The sequence below is a fragment of the Acanthaster planci genome, linkage group LG20, assembly GCF_054643075.1.
Source record: "Acanthaster planci isolate LZ-2023a linkage group LG20, COTS_SCS, whole genome shotgun sequence".
Taxonomy (NCBI): Eukaryota; Metazoa; Echinodermata; class Asteroidea; order Valvatida; family Acanthasteridae; genus Acanthaster; species Acanthaster planci.
Window position 1 is genome coordinate 9,267,235 of NC_141796.1, and position 25,907 is coordinate 9,293,141.

The window sequence follows — 25,907 nt, forward strand, 5'->3', positions numbered from 1 at the left end:
GCTTCTGAGCGCTTAACCAATCAACAATGACTAGTCTGTCCGCAGGCCAATCAGCGCTCCGCGCTAGGCGGTATTTTTCGAATGAATGAATGCTAAGTAGGAAAGGGTATTTAAACGGAGATTACTTCCTGTTTGTTGATGGAACTAATACGATCGACAAAGTTCAGCAAAAGCAAGGATAATCGTGAAGAGGTAAGGGCTTATATCCTTGAAATATATGTACAACCCTTCCAATGAGAGTATAGTACTACGGCATGATATTTTCAATTCGTTGAAAAATTGAATCGTAAAGCGATCAAACACGGCCCTGAGTACTATGAGTGTCATCAGTCATCACAGGCCGCGTACTCGCGGCGTAGTAAGGGCCGAACATTATAAGTGGCTGGTTAGCTGGTGGCCCCGGTGATTAGTTGCAGTTACTGCAGTTGCACGTACTCTATAGTACATGGTCTAACAGTAACAGGTCCAATGAATCATTTATATTGTCGGTGTTTGCTGCCGTTTGAGTCGGGTACTGTCTTACTGTACATTAACTGTAAGCTAGCCCCACTACTAGTACTACTACTAGTGTGGCACGGACTCTCACTCCCGATAAGGATAAATCGGGAGTGAGAGTCCGTGCCACACTAGTGGGGCTAACTGTAAGCATGCTGTTAGAAAGGGTTTTGCAAGTGTTGCAAGGGTACTAGCATTGCCTAGGGCCTACGGACATCAATGCCTGGAGTAACCAGGTGACATAGGCCTAGGTCAATCACTTTGTTAGCCGTGTCAGCCATCATAAAGTAGGCCCAGGCCTAATAACGTTATTAACATGTCCTCACATGCCCAATGTCAAATTTATATTGCAGACATGTCAAGAAGACACTTCTTGCATGTCTTACTTAGACAAGTTTCATATGTTTCGTCCTCAGTGATGTCCATGATCTATGGTACTCTTTCTCTCCTGTATTTTGAACTTATGTAAGTTTTTCTTCCACAGGTTAACTTGAGGAAATTGTAATCAGATTCTTTGGCAAGTTCCTCTTAATGTAGCAGCCGCCTCAAGTACAATGCCTTCATCCAACCATCGCAGAAACAGTCGCAGTTGTGGTAGGCCGTCGAGCAGTCGCACGACAGTGTTGCCAGCATCAGGCAACAGCAACAACGAGTCTTCCAAAAATGGCAACATCCGAGTCGTGGTGCGGATACGGCCTCCTAGCTCAGCGGAGCTGGACAGTGGGTCTGGGTCCAGACCGATAGTTCAGATGCTGGACGAGAAAGTCCTGCTCTTTGATCCCAAGGTGTGCATGTATTGGCCTGCGAGGGCCGTTTCCATAAAATCAAATTTCTTGTCACCTAAGTTTCCTTCCAACGTTTGGGAGAGCCTAGCCGGGTAAGGCTAACTTTGAGAAACGGCCTAAATTTTCAAACAAGCAATATTTAAAAAAACCATTCGTGTACGAATGTCTTTCAGAAGGATCAGTTCTTACTAACTTTGTGTCTTGGATTACATCTTTTTAACTCTCCTCAATTCAGGAGGACACCGCTCCGAGTTATTTCCACGGTCGCCGCCTGGCCAGACGTAACTTCATGCAGCGCAAGAACAAGGATATGAAGTTTGCATTTGATCATGTCTTCGGAGAAGGAGTTAGCCAGCAGTATGTCTACGAGAACACGACCAAGACGATCGTGGACAGCGTGCTGGCAGGCTACAATGCAAGTGGTAAGCTGAATCAGTGGAACAAGTAATCCCAAGAACCTTTTTGAGACACCTAACTTGGAGATAATATCTTCCCTCGCATTTCTTTTCATGTGTTCACAAACTACCATGACCATAAACTGCCACAAATTTACACCTATGAATATCTTTTTGTCCGAAGTTGAGATGTTGTCTGGAAATCCTAGGGCTATGCTGTTAGGCATTTTGGTCACCTGATCTTATTCAAAGGCAGTTTAATGTAAAAAGTATAGATTTGGAGATAGAAGCCTCGTCACCAAGTTTAAAGGCACATCACGACACCCTGTTATCAAAATATCAAAGTTCTTTTGGCGAATGTCACGTCACTTAGTGTGGCTGTTATTTTTACCTTGTATCTAAATGGCTTTTCAGTGTTTGCCTATGGAGCCACGGGGGCTGGCAAGACCTTCACTATGCTGGGCGGGCCGGATTACCCCGGGGTCATCTTCCTGACCATGGTGGACCTCTACCGACGGATCGGGGAAATCGCCAAGGACAAGCTGTGCGACGTTGCTGTTTCCTATCTCGAGGTACGTTTCAAACTTTGTTCATCATTAGAGAAAGCTTTACCAATAAAGAGGAAATGGTCTCGTACAAAGTCAATTTGATTTGTTCCTCTACCCTTGTTTCAGGTGTATAATGAAAACATCCGTGACCTGCTAGCCCCGTCTGGTCTGCTAGCCCTCAGAGAGGATCCGCAACAGGGAGTCGTGGTCAGTGGACTGACACTTCACAAGGTAAAACTTTTTACTGAGATCTGGGCCTTGATTTCATCTCTGGCTCTTGGCCAAAGCAGAGTCGAATTGAAGCTGATGCTTAATTCAGAAATAAGCCTCACAAGATTCAAGAAGTCTGCGCAGCAAAGAAAGCCTTTTGTGATGAGAAACTGTCATAGGCTTTCTTGAGTGACTGATTTCAAATGTGAAACTTTGCTAGTGCTGTGGGGTAGGCAACATATACCTGCAAAGATTCACATGGAATTGTACCCGTAATCAATTTTTTCGGTTTCAGCCCAGGAGTGCGGAGGAGCTCCTCCGCATGTTGGAGTTTGGCAACGGCAACCGGACACAACACCCCACGGACGCCAACGCCCAGTCCTCAAGATCGCACGCCGTCTTCCAGGTAAGTGAAAGCCCCTTCTTGGAACTTAGAACGGCTGAAAAATCTTGCAACTTTACAAGGGACTGAGAGACAAACTGGCCCAGAGACAATGGTGAGGAATGAAATTTGAACACAGCAGGAAAGCCACCTTACATTTTGGTCGTAACTTCAAAACAGCCCTCTTTTATCTCTATTGAAAGAAGGGAATATTGCTGAGGAAATTTATGTGCCCAAGTACCAGTCTCAAGGAATAAGCACAACCAGATGTTGCTTATCAGCTGGCATTGAAATTGGTCCCGCTGGTTACCACTGTGTTTGCACTCGTCAGGTTTTCGTCAGGCAGAAGGACCGGACGGCCAACATCAGCACCAATTTCCGCATCGCCAAGATGTCGCTGATCGACCTGGCCGGCTCAGAGCGGGCCACCGTCACCACCAACCGGGGCGCGCGCTTCCGCGAGGGCGCCAACATCAACCGCTCGCTCCTGGCGCTGGGCAACTGCATCAACGCCCTGGCTGACGGAAACAAGGTACAGGAAATATCGCATTTGCTAGTATCGTCAGTTTGTGTAGGCAAAACCTGTAGCAAAAACCTACCTCTCTGATATTTTTATTCAACTTTTTGTACGAGAAATGTACATGTTAGCTTTTATTTTCCCTTCTGGAGACAAATTCCCCCCCCCCATTTGCTATGCAGGTGGTTACCAAAGAAATTATTTTTGTGTCTCCTCCCAGAGCAAAGGTCAGCACATCCCCTACCGGAACAGCAAGCTCACCAGGTTGCTGAAGGACTCCCTAGGGGGCAACTGCCAGACGGTCATGATCGCCGCCATCAGTCCATCCGGCTTGACCTACGAGGACACGCTCAACACGCTCAAATACGCCAGCCGGGCCAAGAACATACAGACCAAGGTAGGGGACGATCGCCAAGCACGATCTTGGCAAGACTGTGGCGAATTCTTAATGAAACGGATACCCAGTAACAATGTGTAGAAGTGATATTTGACACAAGTGCCTCTAGGCATCATTTAGCGGGCCATTTTTCAAGGTCCGACATCGGCCACAGACTGTCATCCGCGTTGGTTTGGACAAGTGAGGTTAACAGAATTTATCTGATATCTGACCTTAATTTTCACCCTCTGCCATGTTTGAAACACTGGTTCTACAACTTTGCGGTTGAAAAAAAAAACCTGATGTAACAAGTCCGATAATTTCAACTTTCTTCTGTTCGCAGCTGAAACAGAACGTTGTGAACGTGGATCTGCACATCAGCCACTATGCCCAGATTGTGGAGGAGCTACGAACAGAGGTATCACGATTGGGAACACTTTTTATAAGGGAAGGAAAGCGTTTTCAAGTGCGACGAATGGGTCTTTTATGAACTAGCACATTTTTTAGCTGAATAGTGGCGTGATGCCAATGATGGGCAGGGCTGAAGGTGAGAGATTTGGCAGTTTAGTTTGAGAAAAATAAAATTCAAGTAAGTTTCTTGAAGAAAACTGTTGAAACTCTGTCGACAATTTTGAAATCGTTGATGTTGTTTTCAGTAGTTGTACAGCTTACCACAAAAAATTGAATTATGGGATGTCTTGCCACTTGTGGACTTGATCTGCTCCCCAAAATATTTTCACTGATCATTTTCTGAAGTGGTTACATACTCTACTTGTACCATGACACAGGTCTCTGAACTGAAATCGAAGCTGCAGAAATATGAGTCGGGTGTCGTCAAAGTTGACCGGTCCGTGCCCGCACCCGTAGCCAACGAAGAAGAGATTCACAGGTGACTTCTTAACCACCAGAATTTCAGTAAAATGCTATGTGAAGTCTTCGGGTATTTTCTAGAAATGAGAAAGGGTCGGTTGTGTAAAAGTAAGAGATTTTACTTCACTGGTTTACACACACTGATATCACATATTACAAATCACTGCATACCGGCTACAAGAGTGGCGGTATATAGCAGACCCTGCAGCATCCAGACTTCAGTTGCCTGATGAAGGCTAGCAGCACTAGCAGCCGAAACGTCGCTACCAGCAACACGACACCGCGAGTCATCGATTATCTTTTTACTGTATTTGTCATCCACCGCGGTGATTATGTTTATCTCTTCAAGAGTGACCCTTGTTGATTTTCACTCATGGAAAGAGAGGTGGTAGTTGGTGGACCGGTGGGGGGGGGGATTTAAAGGGGTTGAGCCCCTTCTTAGGGGCTCAACCCCTTTAATAGATAGTATACTTGAAATGGGTTTCAGGATTGCCTGATTTAGAAAATGGACATTAATGATCAGAGTAAAATGTTAACACCACTGACCTTGTGAGAGCAGGAGTTGTACACAGTTCCCGCAAAACTCAAAGGTTGTGCATCCAATTCCCACGTTTCTTATTTTTTTTTTATTTTGTACCTGTCTTTTCCACCTCATATTTGCTTTTTTGGGGGGGTCGTTATGTGGTAGGATGGCTGTGTTGAGGCGCTGGTCACCTATTCCATCTTACCATTTCCTGGCTTTTCAGGCATATTCTTTTTTACAGCCGTTACCTGTTTGCTGTTGTGCATGTCAATTGTTTTACGTGTATGTTTTTAATGTACATGTACTTAATTTTTCGTTTAATAGCCAGTGGACAAGTGTAATAAAATAAAAATAAAAACTTGCATCATTACCTGACTTTTCCTCTTCCAGGTTTCAGTCGGAGCTGCATAAAGTCTTCGTTCAGCGAGGCAGCATCCGCAAGGAGCTCTTGGAGTTGGAGTCCTCGGACCGACATCTGACGGTCATGATCAGCCGCAAGCAGACCATGGTGGAGAGAATCCGGCTGGCCTACGGGGAGTCAGCCCAGGGCGACAAGGTATGGACAACCGCGCTGGTCTTCTCCTGAAGTCCAACTATTTAAGCTCCTATAAGAAAGTGCTCGCTGAGATCTGGTCAGGAAGTGTTTCGAATTTAAACCCGTGATATAAAGTGCTGTCGTGTAAACCCCAGCAACATCCTTTGGAACAAATTAGCGCTAAAAGATTGTTTTGTTATGCTAATAATGTCTCATGGTCTTGAAGTTGATTTGAATTCAATCGTGGTTTCAATGCAGACAATGGGCCGTTTTGAGCGGCATATAGCTGCATCCAATGCCCGGCAGACACGGCTCAGAGAACGCAAGCCGGCTGTGGAGGGGCGCATCAGTGCCAACCAGGAGTGGCTGGAGAAGGTCAAGGGTCAAATGAAGGCCGACGGAGAGATGCCTGCTGTAAGTCCTCTTCCACGATTAGTGAAACTGATCCAAATAGAAAATCTGCATAAGACATGTTTAAGCAAAACCGGGTTATCGACTAAAGTTTAAGTGGTTGAATAGCACGTGACTGGTTCTCAGCTGATCCTCGCAGAACATGTCAAGTTCATTTCCAATTTTCTCTATCCAGTTGAAATGTGCTCTCACTAGCAAAGAACAGCTTGGTGGAGAGTTCCGCACCTGGGCTTGTGCACACATCTGACGAATAAGCAAAGACCGTACTTTCAAACTGAAATTGGTTGGATGCGCTCAGTGCGTAAATATGCACGAACCTGTGCAGCATGCTCAGCTTGACTTTTGTCCAAACGACAGTCCTTAAAACAGGCTCTCTTTTCTTCCACTTGGAGCAAATAGCGACTAGCAGCTCCGACAATACCAATACAGGCGTTTCAAAATAGTGCCCCACCAAGAGTTTGGAATGCGTTGGCCAATCACAGTACACGAAATCTGTCAATCCTTTCCAAACGCACATCGACTGATTTCACGCATTGTAATTGGTCAACATGTTGCATACTCTTGGTCGTGCACTGTTGTGAATCACCCGTCTGGACAGGCCTGCAAATACTCCGCCATCCAGTGGGAGTATACTCGATAGAAAAGGACGAATTCTTGAGGTTCACAGTCTTGTCTGTTGCCCATGTCCAGGTGTTGCAGGAGAGTCTGCGGACCAGACACCTTGAGATCGAGCTGAGAGACTGCCGCCGGCAGATCAAGCACCTGAAGCGGTTTGCCCGTCAGCAGGAGAACCACCAGCAGAGCTCAGAGAGGTACAGCTGGGCAGGGGTGGCGTTTAATTTTTCTCTCGGATTTTTGTTGCACATTCTGTGAATCAGTCACGTGCGCTTTTTTTGTTGGTTTGAATATTGGAATAAAAATCACGCTGATTGTGACAGTCACACAGCATTCTGTAGGCTCAGTGGAATGGCGGAACGGCAAACTTCATTGAGCTCAGTTTTAAAGAAGTAAAAAACTTAAAAACTTCATATGCTTGTACCAAGGATGTCAATGGTCTTCTTAAGTCTTGAAAATCTTATTCACTCCGTTGAGTGGTTATTCAAATATTTTCAAAACTTTTTTAAAGCTCATTTCCGTTGTCAAATTTTTCTTATCTCAAGTAGGAGTTGTTGAAAAGTGTCTATTTATGATCCTCTTGTTTCTCTGTCAATCCTGTGACTCATTTTATTTCCATCAACTTCAATCTTCCCTTGCAATGAAGGTTGATCGTGAGCCTGCTGGCAACCGTCCGCAGGCAGTTCTTCCTACTGAAGGGATCGGGCTTGGCCACTTCGGACGTCGCCGCAGATTTTGAAGCCATCCAGAAACAGGTGGAAGGGGACCGCGAGGTTGCCTGGGCCGACCAGAGCGTGTCGGAGGGGTCAGAGGTCAAACCCAGCGGGGTCACTGAGCATCTGGATCTGAATTACCTGCTGGAACTGCCGATCATGAAATGTGTCGACACTACCCCTAAGGGTAATGAGATAGCTGTGTCAATAATTGCACAAACCCTAATGCTCCTAAGATCCTCAACACTGCTATCAAAACTTCAATTCTAAGTCTCAAAGTACTCTAAAGATTACGTCCTCCTGTCGGCTCTTGGTACTGCTTAAACCCACCCTGGACGTAAAGTGCATATGGTGACTGTCGTCTTACACAAAGCAATGATGGCCAAAGTAATTCCAGTGAGAAAGAACAGCAGACAGCAAGTGATACGTGGTTTTCCACGAACCGAAAATATACTTTACTTTATTCTTTAATAATTCGCAATTCATTTAAAATGTCCTGCTCCCAAAACAAAGGTCCGCGGTTTTCATTCCAAACCATGTACAGTTTCTTTTTTGTGTTTCCTAATGTCTGCATTATGCCAGTAGTACCCTCAAAATCACCGAGGAAAAATCTGGGGCAGAGGTCGTCACCTCGTACTCCGGCCAGACGCCAGAACACACCATCAAAGAACCAGAACCCGGTACTCTTTGAACGAATGCCGACGCCAACGCAAAACAGATCGCCGACGGCTGACCGAGGTATGGATAATGGTGGAAAAGTTGTACCGAATTTGTTGCACAGTGGTTACTTGGTTGTGATGTGTGATTCAATCATGCAGACTTTTGTCTTTGGGCATGAATTGTTGTGATCCAAAACTGTGATGACTTCTCAACAGGAAATAAAACATAAAAAGCACAAGCAGAGATGTAACTACAAGCTTCTTGCAGAAAAAGGCATCTATAAGCAGTTGTTTTGTTGCTTTGTTTTTTTTTTTAATGGCAGCACGCCCCCAAACCCCGAGAGCAGCCACGCCCTTTGCCAGGAGGGGCGATGCCAACCCCGACATCGACATCTTCCAGCCGATTGGCAGTGCTGTTCAGCACACCCCGAGCGTGGGCGCTGTCACCCGCAGCACCGAGAATGGGAGGACTCCGATCGTTTGCAACACCAGGTTTGGACCAGGGGTGCCACAGCGCATTGGCCAGACAGTGACCCAGAAACAAACAGACCAACCCGATCTTCTGTCACAAACAGCCGAAGAACCGAAATGCAACCTGACGGAAACATTTGAAACGGAGGGTGTCGCGCCCTTACAATCCCCGGCAACCAATGCTACAATGCAATCAAAGCCTACCGACAATGCCAGCATGGACAATTTGCACAAAACTGAGACTGACCAACTGGGATCATCCGCCCTCAACACCACATTTTCCACGGAAGGCTCAGAGTCAACTCATCGCAGCACCTATCAGGGTCCGGACAAACCGGTTGCCAGGGCGATATCCTTTGACTCGGAGAATGCTCTGCCCAACCAGAAGATCAGCCCAGTCACAGGTAAAGGTCTGTCCACGATGCTGTCTCAAACTGACTCGGAGCCTTCTGGAAACATCTGTTTGGGACATATATAGCAGATTTTAAATAGTTCTGAAGTTTTGTTTGGAATCAACTACCATTTCAAATGAATTGTGAAGGTGTAAATCATTGTAAAATTAAAACCAGCTTCCTTTGCAGTAATCGTTTTTCTGCAGATTCATCTTTGGAAAATAGAACCTAAAGTCTGTGGATCACCTTAGTGGGATAATAAGTTTGAGTGATATGTTCATGGCATGCAAAGCTCGTAATGCTAGTGTGTTCTTGTGATGAAAAATTCTTCAGTTTTGATCTGTGCTGATTTACATTTTTGCAGGTCACGTCATGTCCTATGCAGAGGCCTTGGCGACCCCACAGAGACTGCAAGTAAAGGACCAACAGAGGGCTCCCCTCGTTGCCTTGACAAACAATTCCCCCCAGCTGCAGGACAGACGTAGCGAGGCACAGCATCGAGTCAGCAATTACAGGCCTATGGAGAACCAATGCAGTGGGAACCAGTCAACATCAAAGGCAAAAAGGTACATTGCCCTGAAACCGAACTTCTTAGTCTTGGATTTATTGTCTTTTTTTTTTCACAAAATTGTTGAATTTTTTTAACCAACATCTGCTTTCGTCTTCAACTCCAGGAGCTGTCAGCGCCGAGGCACATTCACCAAGCACACGGCCCCGCTGCACCGCCGCAGCAAGTCCCAAGGAGTCCTCGGCGAACGGACGTTCCCATTCCACGAGGCAAAGCATGCAGAGACCCTGCACCGATTTGGCCTTCCGTCAATGTCGGACCAGCCCACAGGTAGGAACGTTGCCCCAAAAGATGTTCTCTGTGCCCTTGACATTGTCACATGCTCATCTGTAATTTGCTTTGTGTGGGAAAACAATTAACATGTATTATGATTTTGCTCGATTGTTCACATATTGGACCAACAGAGGGCGCTCGTCTACTTACTGTTAAAGTCAATGCCAAAGGGTAGCCAGCTGCATATGCAAATTAATCTAAAAATAGAATTGTATCCATGCAGCAGAGGGATATGTCTGCAACGACTTAGATTTTTGGCCGGTACCAATGCCTACTTTATCAAGGTTTTTTTTTTTGTTTTCAGCTCTTGGTTTGCGAAAACCCACACCAGCATACATGTCACTGACAGCGTCAGCAGCAAACAAGCGCAGGAACCATACCAAGGGGTGAGCTTTTAGTGCCTACCCGTTTGGAGTCGGGGGACAAGTCCTTTTACCTTTTTTATTTTTGGTGGGGCATAGAATTTTGTACCCGAAACTTCACCTGCTCTTGAGCTGTTTTGGATTTTTTCTGAATTTGGTGCGTACCTTTAGTCCAGCCAATTTTGGGGCCTGGAAAAAAATTGAGAAACCGGTGTTACAAAATGTGTTTTGTTGAAGTCTCGGTCGCACATCCGCTTTATCTGTGCATTGTGAAGATTCAGTAAAAGTTATTCTGTTGACTTTGACAGGGAAAGGCTTAACTCAACGCAAGAAAACCAGCCCCCACTGAGCTTCAGAGGACCGGTGCGTCTCCACAGGACAGAGAGCATGATCAAACCGGCTGTGAGAATACCGTGAGTTACCAACCCTTAAATTCCTTTCCAACCAATCTGCCCTGAGCTGAAGTGCGCCCTCACTGGCGAAAGAAAGACCTGGTTCAGCGTTCAGGGTGCACGCGCAGACCACACTTTCCAGACCCAAATGCGTTGCGTGTACTCAGCGTGCTCCACGCGCCTTAGACCTGCTTGGCTACGCGGTGAATGCGTACCAAGGGACTGTCAATTTTGTTTAAAAACGCACCATCTTTTGTTCCGGCTCTGAGCGAATAAGGTGTTACGACTTGCCAAAATGTACACACACTTCAAGTCAAACAATAAATGAGCTTGCCTGAGCAAGATGCCACCACAATGATGGCATCATCTTCTCTCAGTGTATCACTGAGGTTTTTTTGTGTGTAAATGGCTCCTTTCAGCCGTAATTTAACTCTGAAAGTCATTTCACCTCTTCTTCTTTGTTTCGGGTCGTCTCTGTAGGACTTTCAGCAAGAGTAGATCCGTCAGCAACCTGCACAGAAAGATCATCAACCCTTGAAAACAAGTGATGTTGGTCAGCTTCCTGAGACAAGCGGTAGTTGCCACACCTCAGGCTCTGCAGCTTACAGAACTGCTTTTCAGCTGTTTGCTTGTTTAAAAAATTAGCCAAGTACAAGCTACAAATTCCTGAAGTTTCATGATCCATGCTAGTGAGAAGCCCAAAGTGGCTGCAAGCCAAATATCTCTCATAATTATGTACAGAGTATAAAGTGATAACATCTTTAAATTGTGTATAGGTGTAGACACAGATGAGCTACGTAATACGTCGAGTTTCATTCTCATGTGCCATGTAAGCAACCAGTGTTCTGAATTTTCTTTGTTGATATTGGGTATATCGTGGAAATGTAAATTTTTCTTTTTTTTTTAAGGGAAGAGGGTTGGTTTGTTTGATGTGGAGTAAAGGTGATTGTCAAAAGGAAGGATTATTGGATCTGGTTGAAAAATTAGTTCTCTTCAAGTTAAACCGTAAATTGCTTTTCTTTTTGGCCTGAGTAATCAAATTTGACTGAAATTGTTAATCCATTTGCACACTGCTGGCACAAACATGTAAAAAAATTAATTTCAAGTGACAAAACAATGGACTTTCTGCCGTGTATATCTGCCATTAAATTTCCAGAAAGATAAAGAAACTTTGGCAGTTTTTGCCCTATCCTTAATAAACTTGTACAGAATCCTCATAGGCTTCTCACTGCTCAATTCTTTTGAACACAAAAAAATGTCAAACCACAGGGAATTTCGCCTGTACAGCCATTTAAAGTAAAACACCAGGTGAGAACAAGTTTTGGTGCACTCGGCATCTTACCTTGAACTTCTCAAGGTATACAACAGTTGACATGAAAAAGATTTATTGTTTGTTTTACCGCGCTTTAACAAACTCACCCAAGAAGTAAAATCATCAGTCCTCTGTGCGTTCTCCTGAATACGTCCAATACATGTGTTTTATTCAGGGCATTTTCATAATGGAAAAGAAAAAATCTAGGGAATGCTAGATGACAAATCAACTGCAAAGACTCAGCTGGTATCAGCACAGGCAAAGAAAATGAAAAGATCCGAGGCGGTTATTGGCCACAAAAAAAGCTGCTAAAACTCACAAAAGCTGCATATTGACAACTGAAGTACTGGGAACAAAGAAACCAATAAATACCGACGCCACGTCCAAGAAACAGGAACGAACATCTTAGAATGAAATGTTACTCCTAAATCGAAATTCCTCATCAAAGTATCAAAATTAATATGACAAACTTACGTTAACTAAATTATATAAATGTTTAATGTCGCTCTAGGACTCCTTCAATTCTCTTGATTTCATCAGACTTTTACTGGCTTTATAAAACAATACACGTATTTCGTACAAAGATCTTCAATTTAGGGCTAAATACAAAAGTCAGACACGATTAAATAATCTGTATTTTTAGATAAAGAGTATAAGTTTTTTCTTCAAGGGCAACACATGTACATCTATTAAGGCAATACATAAGTATACAGAAATATTTTAATAGTCATAATACAATTTTATTATCATAATATATCTGACTATTAATATTTTCTTGGAGTGATAGAATCTCCATTGGCTAGAGACTGAATATCCTGGTCATTGGGTACACCGAAATTATCGCGATACAAAGGCAGTGCATCGCCTGTAACATACAACCCCCCCCCCAAAAAAACAACAACTGCAAATACCATCATCAAGTCTACCCTCGCAGGTATCCAGTTACCCTTGGGCTTTTGGAGAGACATTTCAACAAGGATGCTGCCTGCTGATCAGCAAGGATGTTGCCTGCTGATCAGCAAGGATGCTGCCTGCTGATCGGCAGGGATGCTGCCAGCTGATCAGCAAGGATGCTGCCTGCTGATCGGCAAGCTGTCCATGGGCACTTAAGTGCAAAGGGTGGTTTTTCTTTTCAAACTCCAATAATCTCTTTTACCATTCAGGCACCAGGCACACATTGCAGTGTGTCTGAAAATAGAATGTGTTGGAATCGGCCCTTACAATGCAAACTTGTCAAATTGCCGGGTGTCGGCAAAATGTATCAATTCCTTTCTATTGGTTGCATCGAAATGAGGCAAACAGAAACAACTGGTATGCTTGACAATGTCAGGCATCTCAATAAGTCCCTGATTCTGTTCGCATCCACAAACAGGCCAATATTCTCAATCACGAACATCAGGGCCCAATCTGCCGGCTCTGCTAAATCCAAAGCTGCTTACAAAGAAAGTAGCACCAACTTCAGACTTTGGAACCAAAATGGCTGTTCATTTTGTGTGCAGTACAGCATGCACCTACTGTCTGCTAACTGTCCAAGTGGACTGACGCATAATCCACCATTTTGGTTCCAACAGTACAAACACCTCTGTGCTAAACCATGACACTCTGCCCTTGTCAAGTAACCAGAGTCCTTCACAGTGTCAGTTACACACCCTATGCTTGCACAAAAGCCGACATTCCTGGATAAAACTCACAACAAAAGCAAACCATAAACCAATTGTTTTCTGATCTTTAGTGAAGATGCTTGGCTTGCAGTGAGCAGACAATTTCCAACAATAGAACAGGTAGGATTCCTAGCAGAAAATTCCGAGTGCATGTACATATACCTTGAGTTTCAAACAAAGAACAACACAGCCAATCACCAAATCTGATCTTACTTGTATAAAAACTCCATCTTGTAGCACATGAAAATATACACAGTACACGTAATGAAATTTCCCACATGTACGCATTCAAAAGTATGTGGCACGACGCAGAGACCCATCCACCAAAGAATTTTTTTTATAGAGTTAACTGCTTTAACCCCTTCACGGCAGAATATTTTGACCACAACTGCTGGGCTGTGGCATGAATGGAGGGCTTTGTCCAGCAGCAGGCCCCATCAAACCAGTAGCTGCATGGTGAATAGACTGTATGTGTGGTATGCACTAATCCTCACACGCCGGTGCGGTAGTAGCAGTCCTCCTTAGCGAAGGGGTTAACTTCACACTCAATTTGGTCCCTCTGAAGACCGCACAATTTCTCTCACAAATATATATATATACAAGAAAGCAATCCAATACGAGTGCTTGTACAAATGAGCTCCACAGGTAAACCAGCAAAATCAGTCATCCAAGATCAAAATCAGTTGTCCTACATTAAAATCAGTTGTCCAGTATCAAAGTCAGTTGTCCTTTGTAATTAGTTGTTCATGTATTTCAAATAGAAAATAATTGTAAATTTAACATACGCATGTGGCTGAAATTTTTTACAACTCTTTTGCATTACAAAAAACTATTTCTCAAATATTTTCTCCACCCTTAACATTTAATAAGTGGGGCTAACTTTAGGCTAAAAATGGTTCCCTTAAAAAGGGATGTGGCAATGTGACTAGGTGGGTGGGTGTCATTCATCATGGAGGACTTTTTTGTGCCGTACACTGGAAATGTCTGAATAAAAAATTGATGCTGATGACAACTCAATAGGGGCGGAGCTTATTTCCAGAAATGGGAATTTGTGAAGAGGTGGGGCTTAATTTCTCAGTGGGTTGGGCTGCACATACACTTTTAGTTGCAATGGTGCAAACAACAAAGCAATTTAGGTTTCTTTGCGAATGAAAAATGTCAGCGCTTTTCTTGAGGCTCCGTCTCTTGAGGAACCACTTCCCATAAAGGAGGGTGGAGCTTTCTTGAAATTGAGACAGGCCACTACCTTCCTTATGGGAGAAGCTACGGTGGAAATGGGAGGAGCTACCTTTCCTCACAGGAGGAGCCCATGTCAAAACGGGAGGGGCTACCTTCCTTGTAGCAACATCCACTGACAGAATGGGTAGGGCTAACATCATCACAGGAGGGGCTTCTCTTCTAGTGGGTGGAGCTTGTGGCACGGCAGTACCGCAGGAACTTGAAGAAGAGATTGGTGACAAAGTACCAGAGGTTGCGAGCGATCTGGGAGCGAGCGATGAGGACCCGCCACAGAAGGACGAGCAAGACGGTGTTGAACATCCACCGAATGTTTCGCAGACTGCACAAACAGAAACAGGATGACGTTACAACGAAAAGAAAAGTCGGTCCTCTTGACGGATCAATTTGATTAATTATAATATAACGGGTTGCAGCGATAGTCCAAAAGTTGTTGAATACTATTGCTTTTAGCTGTCAACATGAGCGCGCACTGTGTAAGGGAGCGTTTCATAATTGTTGAAGGCGGTATTTACTGCGGCACCGCTGTTTTTTTTAGCGGCACCGCACTTGTTACCCGAAAGGGCTTAATGCTGGTCCCGCAAAAATACAGCGGTACCGCAGTAAATACCACCTTCTGTAATTATGAAACGTTCCCTAACTTGATAGGGCCAGGGCTACTTCTTATCCTCTGTACCCTATGGCGCCACGAAATCCATTGTTGCAATTTCTTGCACTCAGCAGGGATCTTGTTTCACCTGTGTTGCATTCTGTCACATTTCGCTGCCTGGAGAGAACCCAGTTGGGGTCAAGGTTGAAAGAATGGATCCCATTCAATGCACACATACAAATCTTCTACCAACTTTCTAAAACAAAAAAACGTCTCCAGCTTACGTTCTGATGTTTCTCCTGGCAATGTGCAACGAGTTGAGGTCTTCATTCAGCACGTAGCGCTTGGTGCCGATGCAATACGTCTCAATGTAAGCCTCCCAGTCAAGAGGGCGCACATCTATGTAAAAGCTCTGCTCGAGAGACAAATAAATACGAACAAAGATAGAGTGTGTGCTGTCCTTCAACCTTGTACTCAGGGTTGCATATTTCAGCCAAAGGCTGCACCGAAACCTAGCTCTACTACTGAGCCTTGGGAGTGAGGTTGGAACACTGACAGAAGATTTTGGTTCGTGATTTGAATCGGTTCCGGGGGAAGGGGGGGAGACAGGGGTTCACCTTCTTGTCGTCTTCGGACATGAGAGCCTGCATAGCCTCCAGGTTGTGGTTACTCCACTCCCAGTGGTGAGTGGTGAAATACTTCAGTGTCTTTGTCGACTTGTAGATTCTGTCACACATCTTCACCATCCTGCAAAATAATTTGTGTCAATATCAACTGTCAGTGCTCCTTTCAGACACCGGCCAAACTCGGAAAGCTACAATTTAGTCAACTACAGGTCATTTGTGCTGGTACTCTGGGGGGGTCTTATGTGCACAGATTACCAGGCAAAGTCGTCCAGTGATTAACAACTGATTGCTGACTGGACTTGGCCGTTTCTTCCTCAAGAAGTTCTCTTATTTAAACCTTCCAGTACACAACAATGCTTGGGGAACACAAACAGCACATTCACTTGTAAAGTAGTCACAACTTGGCCCTGAAGTCCTGAAAAAACTGGACGTGGATTTTGGAGAACCTGAGATGCTTACAGCTGAAATTTTGGTCTGGAAATTTGACTTTGGCTAGACTGGGCTATACCTTGGTTTCTGTCCTCTCACTTGCAGTGCCAAATCCATGAAGAAAGCAGGAACCATTGAGCCAATCATGTTCCAGTAGGTGTGCATGATACTGAAATAACAGACAGTGATTGGGTGGAATTTACAATGACAGTTAATATGCAAAAAGTGGGTGGGGCTTGGTGGCATATCTAGCCACACCTTCAGCAAGTTGAATTTGCATAATGTTGCTGTTGCAAAGGGACGCTCAACTCCAACACTCAAATATATTCTCCTCTTGGGAAGACATAAGGTTGCGCACATTCAGTTGAAAATTGGTCACATGCCCTTCCTGAGTGATTCAATAAATTATCTGATGAAAATGTAGGCACATCACATTAACAACTTGTTTAGAAATGCACATGTGTGTGTGCATTTAAATTAGTGTCACATTTGAATACTTCATCAGAAGCTGAGTCAAAGATCATCACATTAGTGAATTTCTGTATTTCTATCCCTAAGGTAAGAATGGAACAGTCCTTACGGGTTTGATGTGAATGCAGCATTTGGTCTTCTGAACACCATCTCAAGGGGTGTTTTTGTGAAGTAATGTGTGATGTTGCCTGCAAGAGAAATAAAAATTAAGGTTAGCTTTGAATACAAGTATATGACTTCTCAGATACCATTTTAACAGATCAAAGACAATATGACTTGGCCAACAACTCCCAAGAAAAATTACTGGCAGAGGTCGAATTTGAACCTACAGCCTCCAGAATACTGTTCCAGTGATCTGCCAACAGTTATCTAAGCCCTGTGTTACCAGTCTCCAAACCAGAGAGGGTTCGAGCCTGTACCCACCTGATTATTGCCCAAGTGCTCTAACAAGAGGCTATCTCACCAGTATCACACCTCGAGGGGATTCGAACCCATGACCTCGTGAGTATTATATTTGTGCTCTGCTAACACAGCTGCTCAGCTCTATGTTAGAAATCTCCCAACTTTGGAGGATTCGAACCCCAGACTTCTGGAGTACTATGCTCATGCTCTGACAACACAGCTTTCCATCCCTACTGCATTTTTCTCTGCTCACTCACCGATGACTTGCCATTTTGAGGGGTTGGTTGAGCTGGTGACGCAGTTGTAGATGGGCGTTGTGGCTGGTCTGAAGTAGAGAAAAGGAAGAGAATTTTATAACGGCTGCCAAAAGGTATTAGTTTCCATTAACTCCAAGCCAGTGTCACAAGTGCTGTTTAAAGGAGGTCGACGTTTCATCAGGAACGTGACATTTCACCCGAATCCAGCTTAGCCTGGAAAATCTGCTTATCAAAAACAGGTTTCTGGTCAAAGTATCATGCCGTGTTTATAGCTTTTGGCTGGTACTTATGTACTTTGAGCTACCGTGATATTGAACTTTGACCCTTCAAGCTGGGGAATGCTGGTGACACGGCTTGTTCAAAATCAAGTGCTCTGCAAAGAAATGGGACTTGTTGACTCTCTGAGATGATCCCCCACCTGTGGAGTCCCGTATGCCAGGAGGCAGCAATCAGGGTGTTGACCACGTAATCCACCGGCGAGATATCAGCGACAGCTTCAGAGTCGGCGAGCATGGAGCGCAGCAGACCCATGCCAGTCTAAAGAGAAGACAAAAAATAAATCCTTAATAATATCTGCTGTACCGTCCACCTGTTTTCTCAAACGCTGTTGGCGTCTTTTGCTTGAAACCTTCTTGAAGTCTCCAAAATCCTCTATTGTGCAGGAACCAACTGAAATGACGCATCAAGTCACGTGATCACATGCTCTAATTAACGCATAGACAATTATAAATAATCAAATATCATTTCTGTAAATTGTTTTTAAGGGGTCATACTTACGGCAATGAAGAGTCCACTTGGCCCGTTGAAATTGTCAATCCAGCCCTGTTTATAAAAGTGCATGAAAAACATGGAAACAGTTATGAGGTTAAGTCACAGGTCAAAGGTCATTTCTAAATTTCTGCATGGATTAACAGGCTGTGGCTGAGACAAAGCCGAAGTCAGAGTGGAAGTCCAGATTTAACAAAGGCCCTCCCAGGAGTTTCAATAAAAATCGGTGTACCGGCATGGGCTCCTTCCAAGCCGCGCCGACGATGGACGGTCGGACGATGCAGATCGGTAGCCCGCCCCCCTCCTGTAGAAGCACGTACTCCCCCAGGGCCTTGGTGAACGTGTAGGTGTTGGGCCGGTTGCCGAGGATCTTGGGAGTGATGGTGGCCAGCATGTCCTCCGACATCCACCTTGTGGGGGGCGAAAGTGCAGAACGTCAATTTACAATCATCACATCCCAGAGTCAATCAATCGACTATCCCAGTGTTGAGAAAGTATGGACCAGCACTGCACCAAGGTTAATATTTCTTATGCCAGGAAAATTTTGATCAGACTGTGGGGAATTTGGTGTACCCAACACAATGTTTAGGTCCCGGCAAAAACCATCCATCAATAGTTATGTGTGGTCCTTGCAATGATGGAACAAGAATGTGCATTCTAGGTGGGGCTTTTGCCTTTCACTTCTTTAAAATTATTGACTTTGTGCTATTTTACATGTAACTTTGTGAGAAAAACTGTCAATGTTTGCTTAGGTGGGATTCGAACCCACAACCACCTGCTTGCTGGTGCAGACACCTCTACCCCTCGACTTCTGATAAGGGTAGGAAAGTACTCAAGTTACTCACTCTGTGGCGTTCATGAGCTTGTACGGGTCCATGGGCGGCGGGTACACCACTTCCTCGATCTGCTTTCTGTCACAGTTCGCGTACGCCGTCGAAACATGCAAGAAAACCTTTAATTAAAAAAAAATTCATTCAAATAACAAACTTATGAAATTAAAGACACACCAACTAGAATAGATGTGAAACTTTACTTCCCAAGAACAATCGACTTCAGTGACGCAAATTGGCACTTGTCTTTTTCTCAAGCAGTCAATATCCCATATTGTCACTATTACACGTACTCATATATTTTATGTTTACATTTTTAGTATTGGAAATTTTAAAATATAGCCCTTTGAATTATACTTTGAGAAATATGTCTTAAAAAGAGTGTCCAAAGAGGCAAACTGAGGCCCAAGAAAACGCACCTCCAGGTTTTTCATGTCCTGGCAGAGTTTTATCATCTTCTGGACGGAGCCCACGTTCAGCTTCAAAGAAAGACTGCCAGAAAAGGACAAAAACGGTGTCATCAGCATGGCAATTTAGGAAGTCGCCTACTTTAACCACTTTATCAAGTAACCATCACCGACTTCCATGGCTTTGAAAACCTTGGAACTTCAATGAACACGAGCAGTGGAAAATTCCATTACTTCGGGGGAATTGATGTTATCTACTTCAGCCTGGTTTTGAAACAGTGGGTCACATGTGGGTCACACTATGAATTCAGGGTCCAAAAGTTTGACATTCCTGTGTCCCTATTACACCTGACCTGTGTCATTTGGAAATATCACGTAAATTGATTTCAAACTATTTCTATTTGTTTGGCAGGTAATCTGCATTAATTCATCTCTCTTGGCAATTACAGAATGTGTTCTGAACTTACAAAAATCATGTCAGATGTGACAGGGACACAAAAAATTGGACCCCTAATTTCTAGAATGACCCATGTGTCACTTGATAATAAACTGCCTCCGTATACAATGTACATATGGCAAGTTGTACATTATCCATCCAAAGATTACACAACTGAATTCAAACTCGGAAAAGTTCACACATTATGATGTGTGTATCTATAATGCTTCCCTTCCCTGGTGACCGGCAACACCCTTTTCTACATGTTGTATTAAACTAGCTCAAAAAAAAATATATATATAATTTCTATCTACGAAACGCAACAATGAACCAGCTATATTCATTTACCCTTGTCGAATGTTCGTGGGTGAACTTTGAGCTACTGTACATGAGTATACATCTATGTTACATTCATTGTCATGAAAACAAACAAACTGGCATAGAAATAGCCACCCCTATCAGCGACAGGCCGAGCCTTTATTTCGCATTCGACCATGACTGCGTTGGATCTTTCGATGTGCAGCGTGACAATTTTTTAACAATTGGTTTCTAACCACGGAGTTGGCAAGATAGAGATCTCACCTTCTTTGGGAGTAGCTTATCCAGGGATTAAAGCATAGATGATAACAAATCTCTAATCCCTTTTAGGTTACTAAACTTAGATTTTATTATCATAATCCATTTCCAAATCTTGTCCTATTATCGTTAATCGGGTGCCATGTGTGGGCTGTGCAAAACAAGACGTCACAATGACTGTGGGTAACTCCAGAAATTATGGGCCCAAAAGTGTGACATTTTTATGTCCCTGTTACGTCTGACCTTTGTTATTTGACATGGAAATAGCACCGGAATTGATTTCAAACTATTCCTATTTGTTTGGCAGGTAATTTGCATTGAGTCATCACTCTTGGAAATTAGAAAATGTGTTCTGAACTTACAAAATCATATGTCAGATGTGACAGGGACTCAAAAAAAAATGGACCCCTAATTTCTGGAATTACCCGTGTTTCAAAGACATGTATACACGCACATTTTAAGCTGCTTAAGGCTGTCTTAAGAAATCTGTCCGTTAAAAAGATTCAAGCTCATTGCCATAACATGAATAAATGTTTTCATCACACATCTCCGACAGAGAATTCTTGATTATTTGACAACAGATTCAAAGACTCTGCAATACTTTTGTCTCAGATACATTATGCTACATCTTGCATGGAAGAGCTAATCGTTTCAACATCTTCCTCAATCCTAAAATGAGGCCAGTAACACAAAGTAATAGACAGGTTGACATTGGCTACCAATTCTTACATAAAAAAAAAGAAATCACTTTATATGACTGACCCAAGTTTCTCGTCAAACCGCACCGTAGCCGCACTGTGGTAGACAATGTGAACTTCTTCCTGTAACCTAGCAACATCCTCCTCCGAGATGCCGAGGTTGGGCTCCATAATGTCACCCTCTATTGTCACCAGTTTGTCCAGGAGTTCGGGGCTCTCCTCCCTGATTTTGTCAAACAGCTACAAAGAACAACAATGCAACCCAAACGTGAGAATTTACAATCAAACCAAACAAAAGAAGTCAGCCTCAAGGAGTTTTAAGGGTTTACTTTGTATTAATAAAGCCAAAACTCTTCTCTAAACACTTGTTACAAAATCGTATTCCCTATGATGCATGCTAGAGATTCCAGCTGCAGTTTAAGAATTTCAGACAAATTTTAAATAACAGCGTAACTGCCACAGTATTCAAAGGTTTCATTATTCATCTCTGTTTGCAAGGCTACAAGATTTTCTGCAGCAGCATGAGATCCGTCCAGTCTGCTCTCTACCACCTCACGTACTCATTAAGCAGTCCTGGGTAGGTTGTTGCAGTGACGTGTCTTGAGCTAAAGAACACAGGCACTGAGGTATCCAGGGAATGACCCATGAACTTGCGCCATCACGAAGGAGTGACACCCAAACCACTGGACCACTGTACCGTACAATTTGAAGGAAGTTAGTTTTAAGAACAAGTTTCACTTGTTTTTGTTGTTCGTCGTCTTTCATGCATCCTTCCAACTGGATCTTCAAACAGCTTTCTCAGGTGTCAGAGTGGGTACGTACCTTTGACTTGGTGATCACAGACAGCCTTTCCCTCGCTGTCTGCCCCGCCTTAGGCCTGACGAGAAGGAAGATCTGTTTGAGGGTGGGGCACGACCGCAGCAGTTTCTCCACCAGGACCTTGCCGATGAAACCGGTCGCCCCCGTAATGAAAATGGACTTGTCCGTGAAGTATTCCGGGATGGAGACCAAGGCATTGTTGTTCGTCGCCTGCAAATGAACACAGAGAACAAAAATATAACGTTTGGCTGTCAGGAGACGATCATTATCAGCAAGCTCTTGTTGTCCTTCCTCAGATCAGGTGAGAGGAATTTCTCACCTGCACGACTTACTGTCCGAAAAGGGTGCCTTCTCTTTTTCACTTCCACACAGCAAACTTACCATGGTCCACAGATCTGTCTCCTCCTCTAAAGGCTTTTCCTGAATGTCCACTGCAGTTTCTCCCTCGGCAAACGCAGGCATTTCAACGTTAAGGCAAGTGCCGACAGGCTCTTTCAAATTTTCAGTCAGCGAGTGACAAGAACTGAGCCCTTCTTTATTTGCTTCAAATTTGCAAAGTCAACACACACCGGGGCAGGAAAGTCACATAGGCAACACTTCAGATGCTAGCTAATTGATTCAAGCGCGACACACAAAAATTGCCATGACCAGAATTAGGCCTGCACATGGGAATCACTGGGGAATGTTCCTTGGGCACGTACAATGAAGATAAGCTACACAGTGCTGTCTGAATTATTCAAACTTGCCAGACCCTGTGTGCAAATTGTCCAAATGTATATGTATGCATACGTGTGTGAACCCTAGGAACCGAACAGTGCCACACTGCCCTCAGCACAGGTTAGCACGACCAGACAAATGATGGACTTTGCCAGGCCATCTCCAAGTTTTATAGGGCAGCCCCACATGTTTATCTTTCTGGGTGAAAATTACACAATAAACACTGGGCAAACATGACTTTTAATAAGTTAATATCTGACAAATGGTTGCATTATTAGAGCCACCTACAAAAGCAAAGACATTCCTCAATTTCTTCCTGTCTCTTACAGGTGCAAAAAGATGCGTTGTTACAATAGATACGATACACCTACCATCAATGCTGCTGAAGTTAATTTTCACAAAGTTAAATCCCAACAGTCAACTTTTCAATGAAAATACGATTACAATACGCAGCAGGTGATAAGATTCTAAAAATATACAGCTGATGTCGTCCAATAAGATGCAGTTTTTTAAGAAGCCGCTGCTTCCATTCTATATTTAGTCCGTCTGTCTTTAATTAGCTACAATCCGAAACATTCTTCTTTGTTTGGCATGTTCGGACCAACAGCGATTAACTGATATAACTTGGCGGTTTTGTCAATTTGACAATGATAACAGATCTCCCCTGTAATCTAACCTCAGATGAGGGAAGACAAACCGATTCTTTTAATAGTGTGTTACTGAAAGATTGGATTTGATTGGTAATGCTACCTAGAGCAGTTAGATAAGCAAGCAAAGAAAGACTTAGAAAAACACTGCAAGTTTTGCTAAACTTTAACGCCGAGTCTGGGCACTTTAGTCTGATTTCGGAATGGTTACCAGGGCAACATGTGCATACTTGGAACTGGCCAATTGAGCATTTAATTCAAACAAGGTGAATGACAAACTGACTTATTTGTGCTTTTAACACCTACCACTTCATTTCTTGAATGCCCAACTACTGCTCAAGGCAGCAAAGTCATCTCCAAATAATTAGCTACATATATATACCAGTTTCACTAATGACACCTAATTATTATTTCCCTGATTTTAATGATTCTTGGACAAGTTGGACAATAGCCTATGACCACCAAATGTGGTTGGCAAGTTTGTCTAAAAACTGATGTCAGAGTTTTTTTTTCAGAAAAAAAGGCAGTAGGCCCTAGGCCCATTAATCTAAAATCTTCAAGCATTCCCATATGGATTTTTTTTTGAAGATTAAAATTAATGTCGTAGGCCTAAGGCCATGAGAAAAGAAGTTGTAGATTTGCATCCACCACCCACATGCCCTGACACCACTGCCCCCTAAAAATCATTATTTACTAAAATTTTATTATTTGTAAGAAAAAGACACCAAATGACAAAAATCTGAGTTCCGAATCTTCTAGAAGCTGTATTTAAAACAACACATTTATGCACTTCATCCATCGTTAGCTAAGGTTACATGGCTTTTGTATGTCGGATCAGCTTGAACATTTTATATGCATGTTTTACTGCAGGTCTCTTTTTTGTGATGATCCCTATTTGACCTGATCCATGAACTTATGAAGAACCAACATGTACATGTAGCTCATCCCTTAGCAAGGATATTGGTTGTAGTTTGGCAGTGCACTTGAACAGCGGAAAACTGTTCCATATACGGACGGCACTAATCTTCCCTTAAAATGTTATAACAGCTATCAAAAAGTGATAACATGTCCTAAAAAGTGAAATTTAGCTGAGAAAATTGTCAAGCATTTATTTAGATAACACTTATATTTTTTCAGCCAAGTGTCATAGGTTTGTGCACAGAGGCATCAAGTGTTGTGCGTATGAAGAACTCTTTCCAAAAAGCATCTGTACTTGGGGGTTGAAATAAAATAATAAATAATGAATAATGAAAAGTGAAAAATATGCCTCATGTGTTTTTGAAATTTTCAGGACGCAAACCTAACATGCGTGTCCCCCCCCGCGTGATCGTCTAGTCGCCAGATCCCTAATTTCGCCACCTATTGTCAAATCTGATTGGTTTTCACAGTGAGTGGCAAAGTAAGGGACCTGGCCACTATATTGTCATGCACATTACAACTTCTATCCTCATGGCCACTAAATGGTGTAACGTTACTTATTAGGCCAGGCCCAAGGCACGGAGCCATTTAAATTAAATGCTAATTTTCTTTAAGACTGTGTCTGTGAAGGTACCTTAACTTTAGGTTATGAGAATGAATATCCCGGATTTCCGTCCATCGCCAGCATACCGCAGAAATAGCCGACAACAAATTTCATTATTTTCCAGAAAGTTATTTTTTCCTGTCGGGAATGGTCAAAAATGGCTACAAATGGCAGGATGCAAGACGGACTGCAAGCTTGTCTACTTTCAAGGTTTGTCCCTTTGCATAGATCAGAGAATAGATGCGTACAAGGTACACGATATCGATGTGCGGTATGTACACGAACTAATTATGACTAATGAATTATGAATCATGAAAAAAGCATGGGTTTTCCAAATTGTCTGGACGGAAATCTGGGATCTTCATTCTCACCATGCTCATGGCCTTACTAGGGCAAATGATTTTTTTTTGTCATTCACAGATCCGTGCACATGCCTCTGAGGGCGCCAATTAAAATGCTGTGCTAGGCCTACCTCGCGAAAGTAGGCCCTATGACGTGTAACGTTACAGAGGCCCCGAGTGTGCATTATCAATGGGCCAATATGTGCTAGTAATTTACGTTGGCCTCGCTCAGCATGCTCGTCCAGTGTACTACCGGCACTACGAGCATGAGTCGAACGCATGATGTAGGCCCACAAACAGACTTCCGTTTTCACAACAAATTTCCACACAACAGCGGGCCTGATTTCCCATTCAATACCATAAAATCGTTCGTGCTTACCATATTTTTGTTTGGTAGCTCTTACTTATCTCAAGTCTAAAGGGTTGTTTGAAAAACTGCTTCCTTCTGCGATGTCCTTCGCGACCCGTTGTCTTCCATCGAGACCAGTTGGTGGGCAAGACGACCTTGTCGATGTCCTCGATGTTAAAAATATCAGGTGTTAATCTGGTACCCAATGGTGCAGAAAACACTTCCTGTTCACCTCTACGGTTTATTTCCCACATGGCCTCTTGAAAATCAGTGGCCTCAGACTACATTCTTAACTGTTCAGACTAGACTTCTCCAAATAATC

At 43.5% G+C, this 25,907-nt stretch overlaps 3 protein-coding genes across 5 annotated transcripts in view; 1 reads left to right on the top strand and 2 right to left on the bottom strand.

Annotated features, from left to right (window-relative positions):
• mettl15 (methyltransferase like 15) overlaps positions 1-25,907 on the bottom strand; it is a 112,418-nt gene that overhangs the window by 6,246 nt on the left and 80,265 nt on the right. The window lies entirely within an intron of this gene.
• Positions 74-11,709, top strand: LOC147795910 (kinesin-like protein KIF18A). Of its 2 annotated transcripts, none has more exons than XM_087130232.1 (21): positions 74-192; positions 980-1,280; positions 1,516-1,702; positions 2,090-2,247; positions 2,350-2,454; positions 2,729-2,839; positions 3,147-3,347; positions 3,553-3,729; positions 4,052-4,126; positions 4,497-4,597; positions 5,492-5,657; positions 5,895-6,050; positions 6,738-6,859; positions 7,309-7,562; positions 7,958-8,113; positions 8,358-8,909; positions 9,262-9,463; positions 9,572-9,735; positions 10,043-10,124; positions 10,409-10,513; positions 10,973-11,709. In XM_087130232.1, the coding sequence occupies exons 2-21, from the start codon at positions 1,050-1,052 to the stop codon at positions 11,028-11,030; spliced, it is 3,363 nt and encodes a 1,120-aa protein (XP_086986358.1). In that variant the 5' UTR covers positions 74-192; positions 980-1,049; the 3' UTR covers positions 11,031-11,709. The 2 variants fall into 2 exon arrangements, with proteins under 2 accessions (XP_086986358.1, XP_086986359.1); XM_087130233.1 differs by having other exon boundaries at positions 7,961-8,113.
• Positions 11,939-25,750, bottom strand: LOC147795911 (fatty acyl-CoA reductase 1-like). 2 transcript variants are annotated; one of them, XM_087130252.1, is made up of 14 exons: positions 25,616-25,750; positions 22,013-22,219; positions 21,255-21,430; positions 19,493-19,565; positions 19,089-19,195; positions 18,476-18,653; positions 18,253-18,297; positions 17,894-18,012; positions 17,476-17,543; positions 16,926-17,004; positions 16,425-16,514; positions 15,908-16,037; positions 15,575-15,702; positions 11,939-15,023 (listed from the first exon to the last, which is right to left on the bottom strand). In XM_087130252.1, the coding sequence occupies exons 1-14, from the start codon at positions 25,616-25,618 to the stop codon at positions 14,864-14,866; spliced, it is 1,563 nt and encodes a 520-aa protein (XP_086986378.1). In that variant the 5' UTR covers positions 25,619-25,750; the 3' UTR covers positions 11,939-14,863. The 2 variants fall into 2 exon arrangements, with proteins under 2 accessions (XP_086986378.1, XP_086986377.1); XM_087130251.1 differs by lacking the exon at positions 25,616-25,750 and adding an exon at positions 22,391-22,853.

Excerpts from the sequence above, each read along its gene's own strand:
- LOC147795910 (XM_087130232.1), top strand. The coding sequence starts at position 1,050 with ATGCCTTCATCCAACCATCGCAGAAACAGTCGCAGTTGTGGTAGGCCG. Across the intron at positions 1,281-1,515 it reads TCCTGCTCTTTGATCCCAAG|GAGGACACCGCTCCGAGTTA; the intron begins GTGTGCATGTAT and ends TCCTCAATTCAG. Across the intron at positions 9,736-10,042 it reads AATGTCGGACCAGCCCACAG|CTCTTGGTTTGCGAAAACCC; the intron begins GTAGGAACGTTG and ends TTTTGTTTTCAG.
- LOC147795911 (XM_087130251.1), bottom strand. The coding sequence starts at position 22,471 with ATGCCTGCGTTTGCCGAGGGAGAAACTGCAGTGGACATTCAGGAAAAG. Across the intron at positions 21,431-22,012 it reads CTGTGATCACCAAGTCAAAG|CTGTTTGACAAAATCAGGGA; the intron begins GTACGTACCCAC and ends TGTTCTTTGTAG. Across the intron at positions 19,566-21,254 it reads CGGTTTGACGAGAAACTTGG|TCTTTCTTTGAAGCTGAACG; the intron begins GTCAGTCATATA and ends CTTTTCTGGCAG.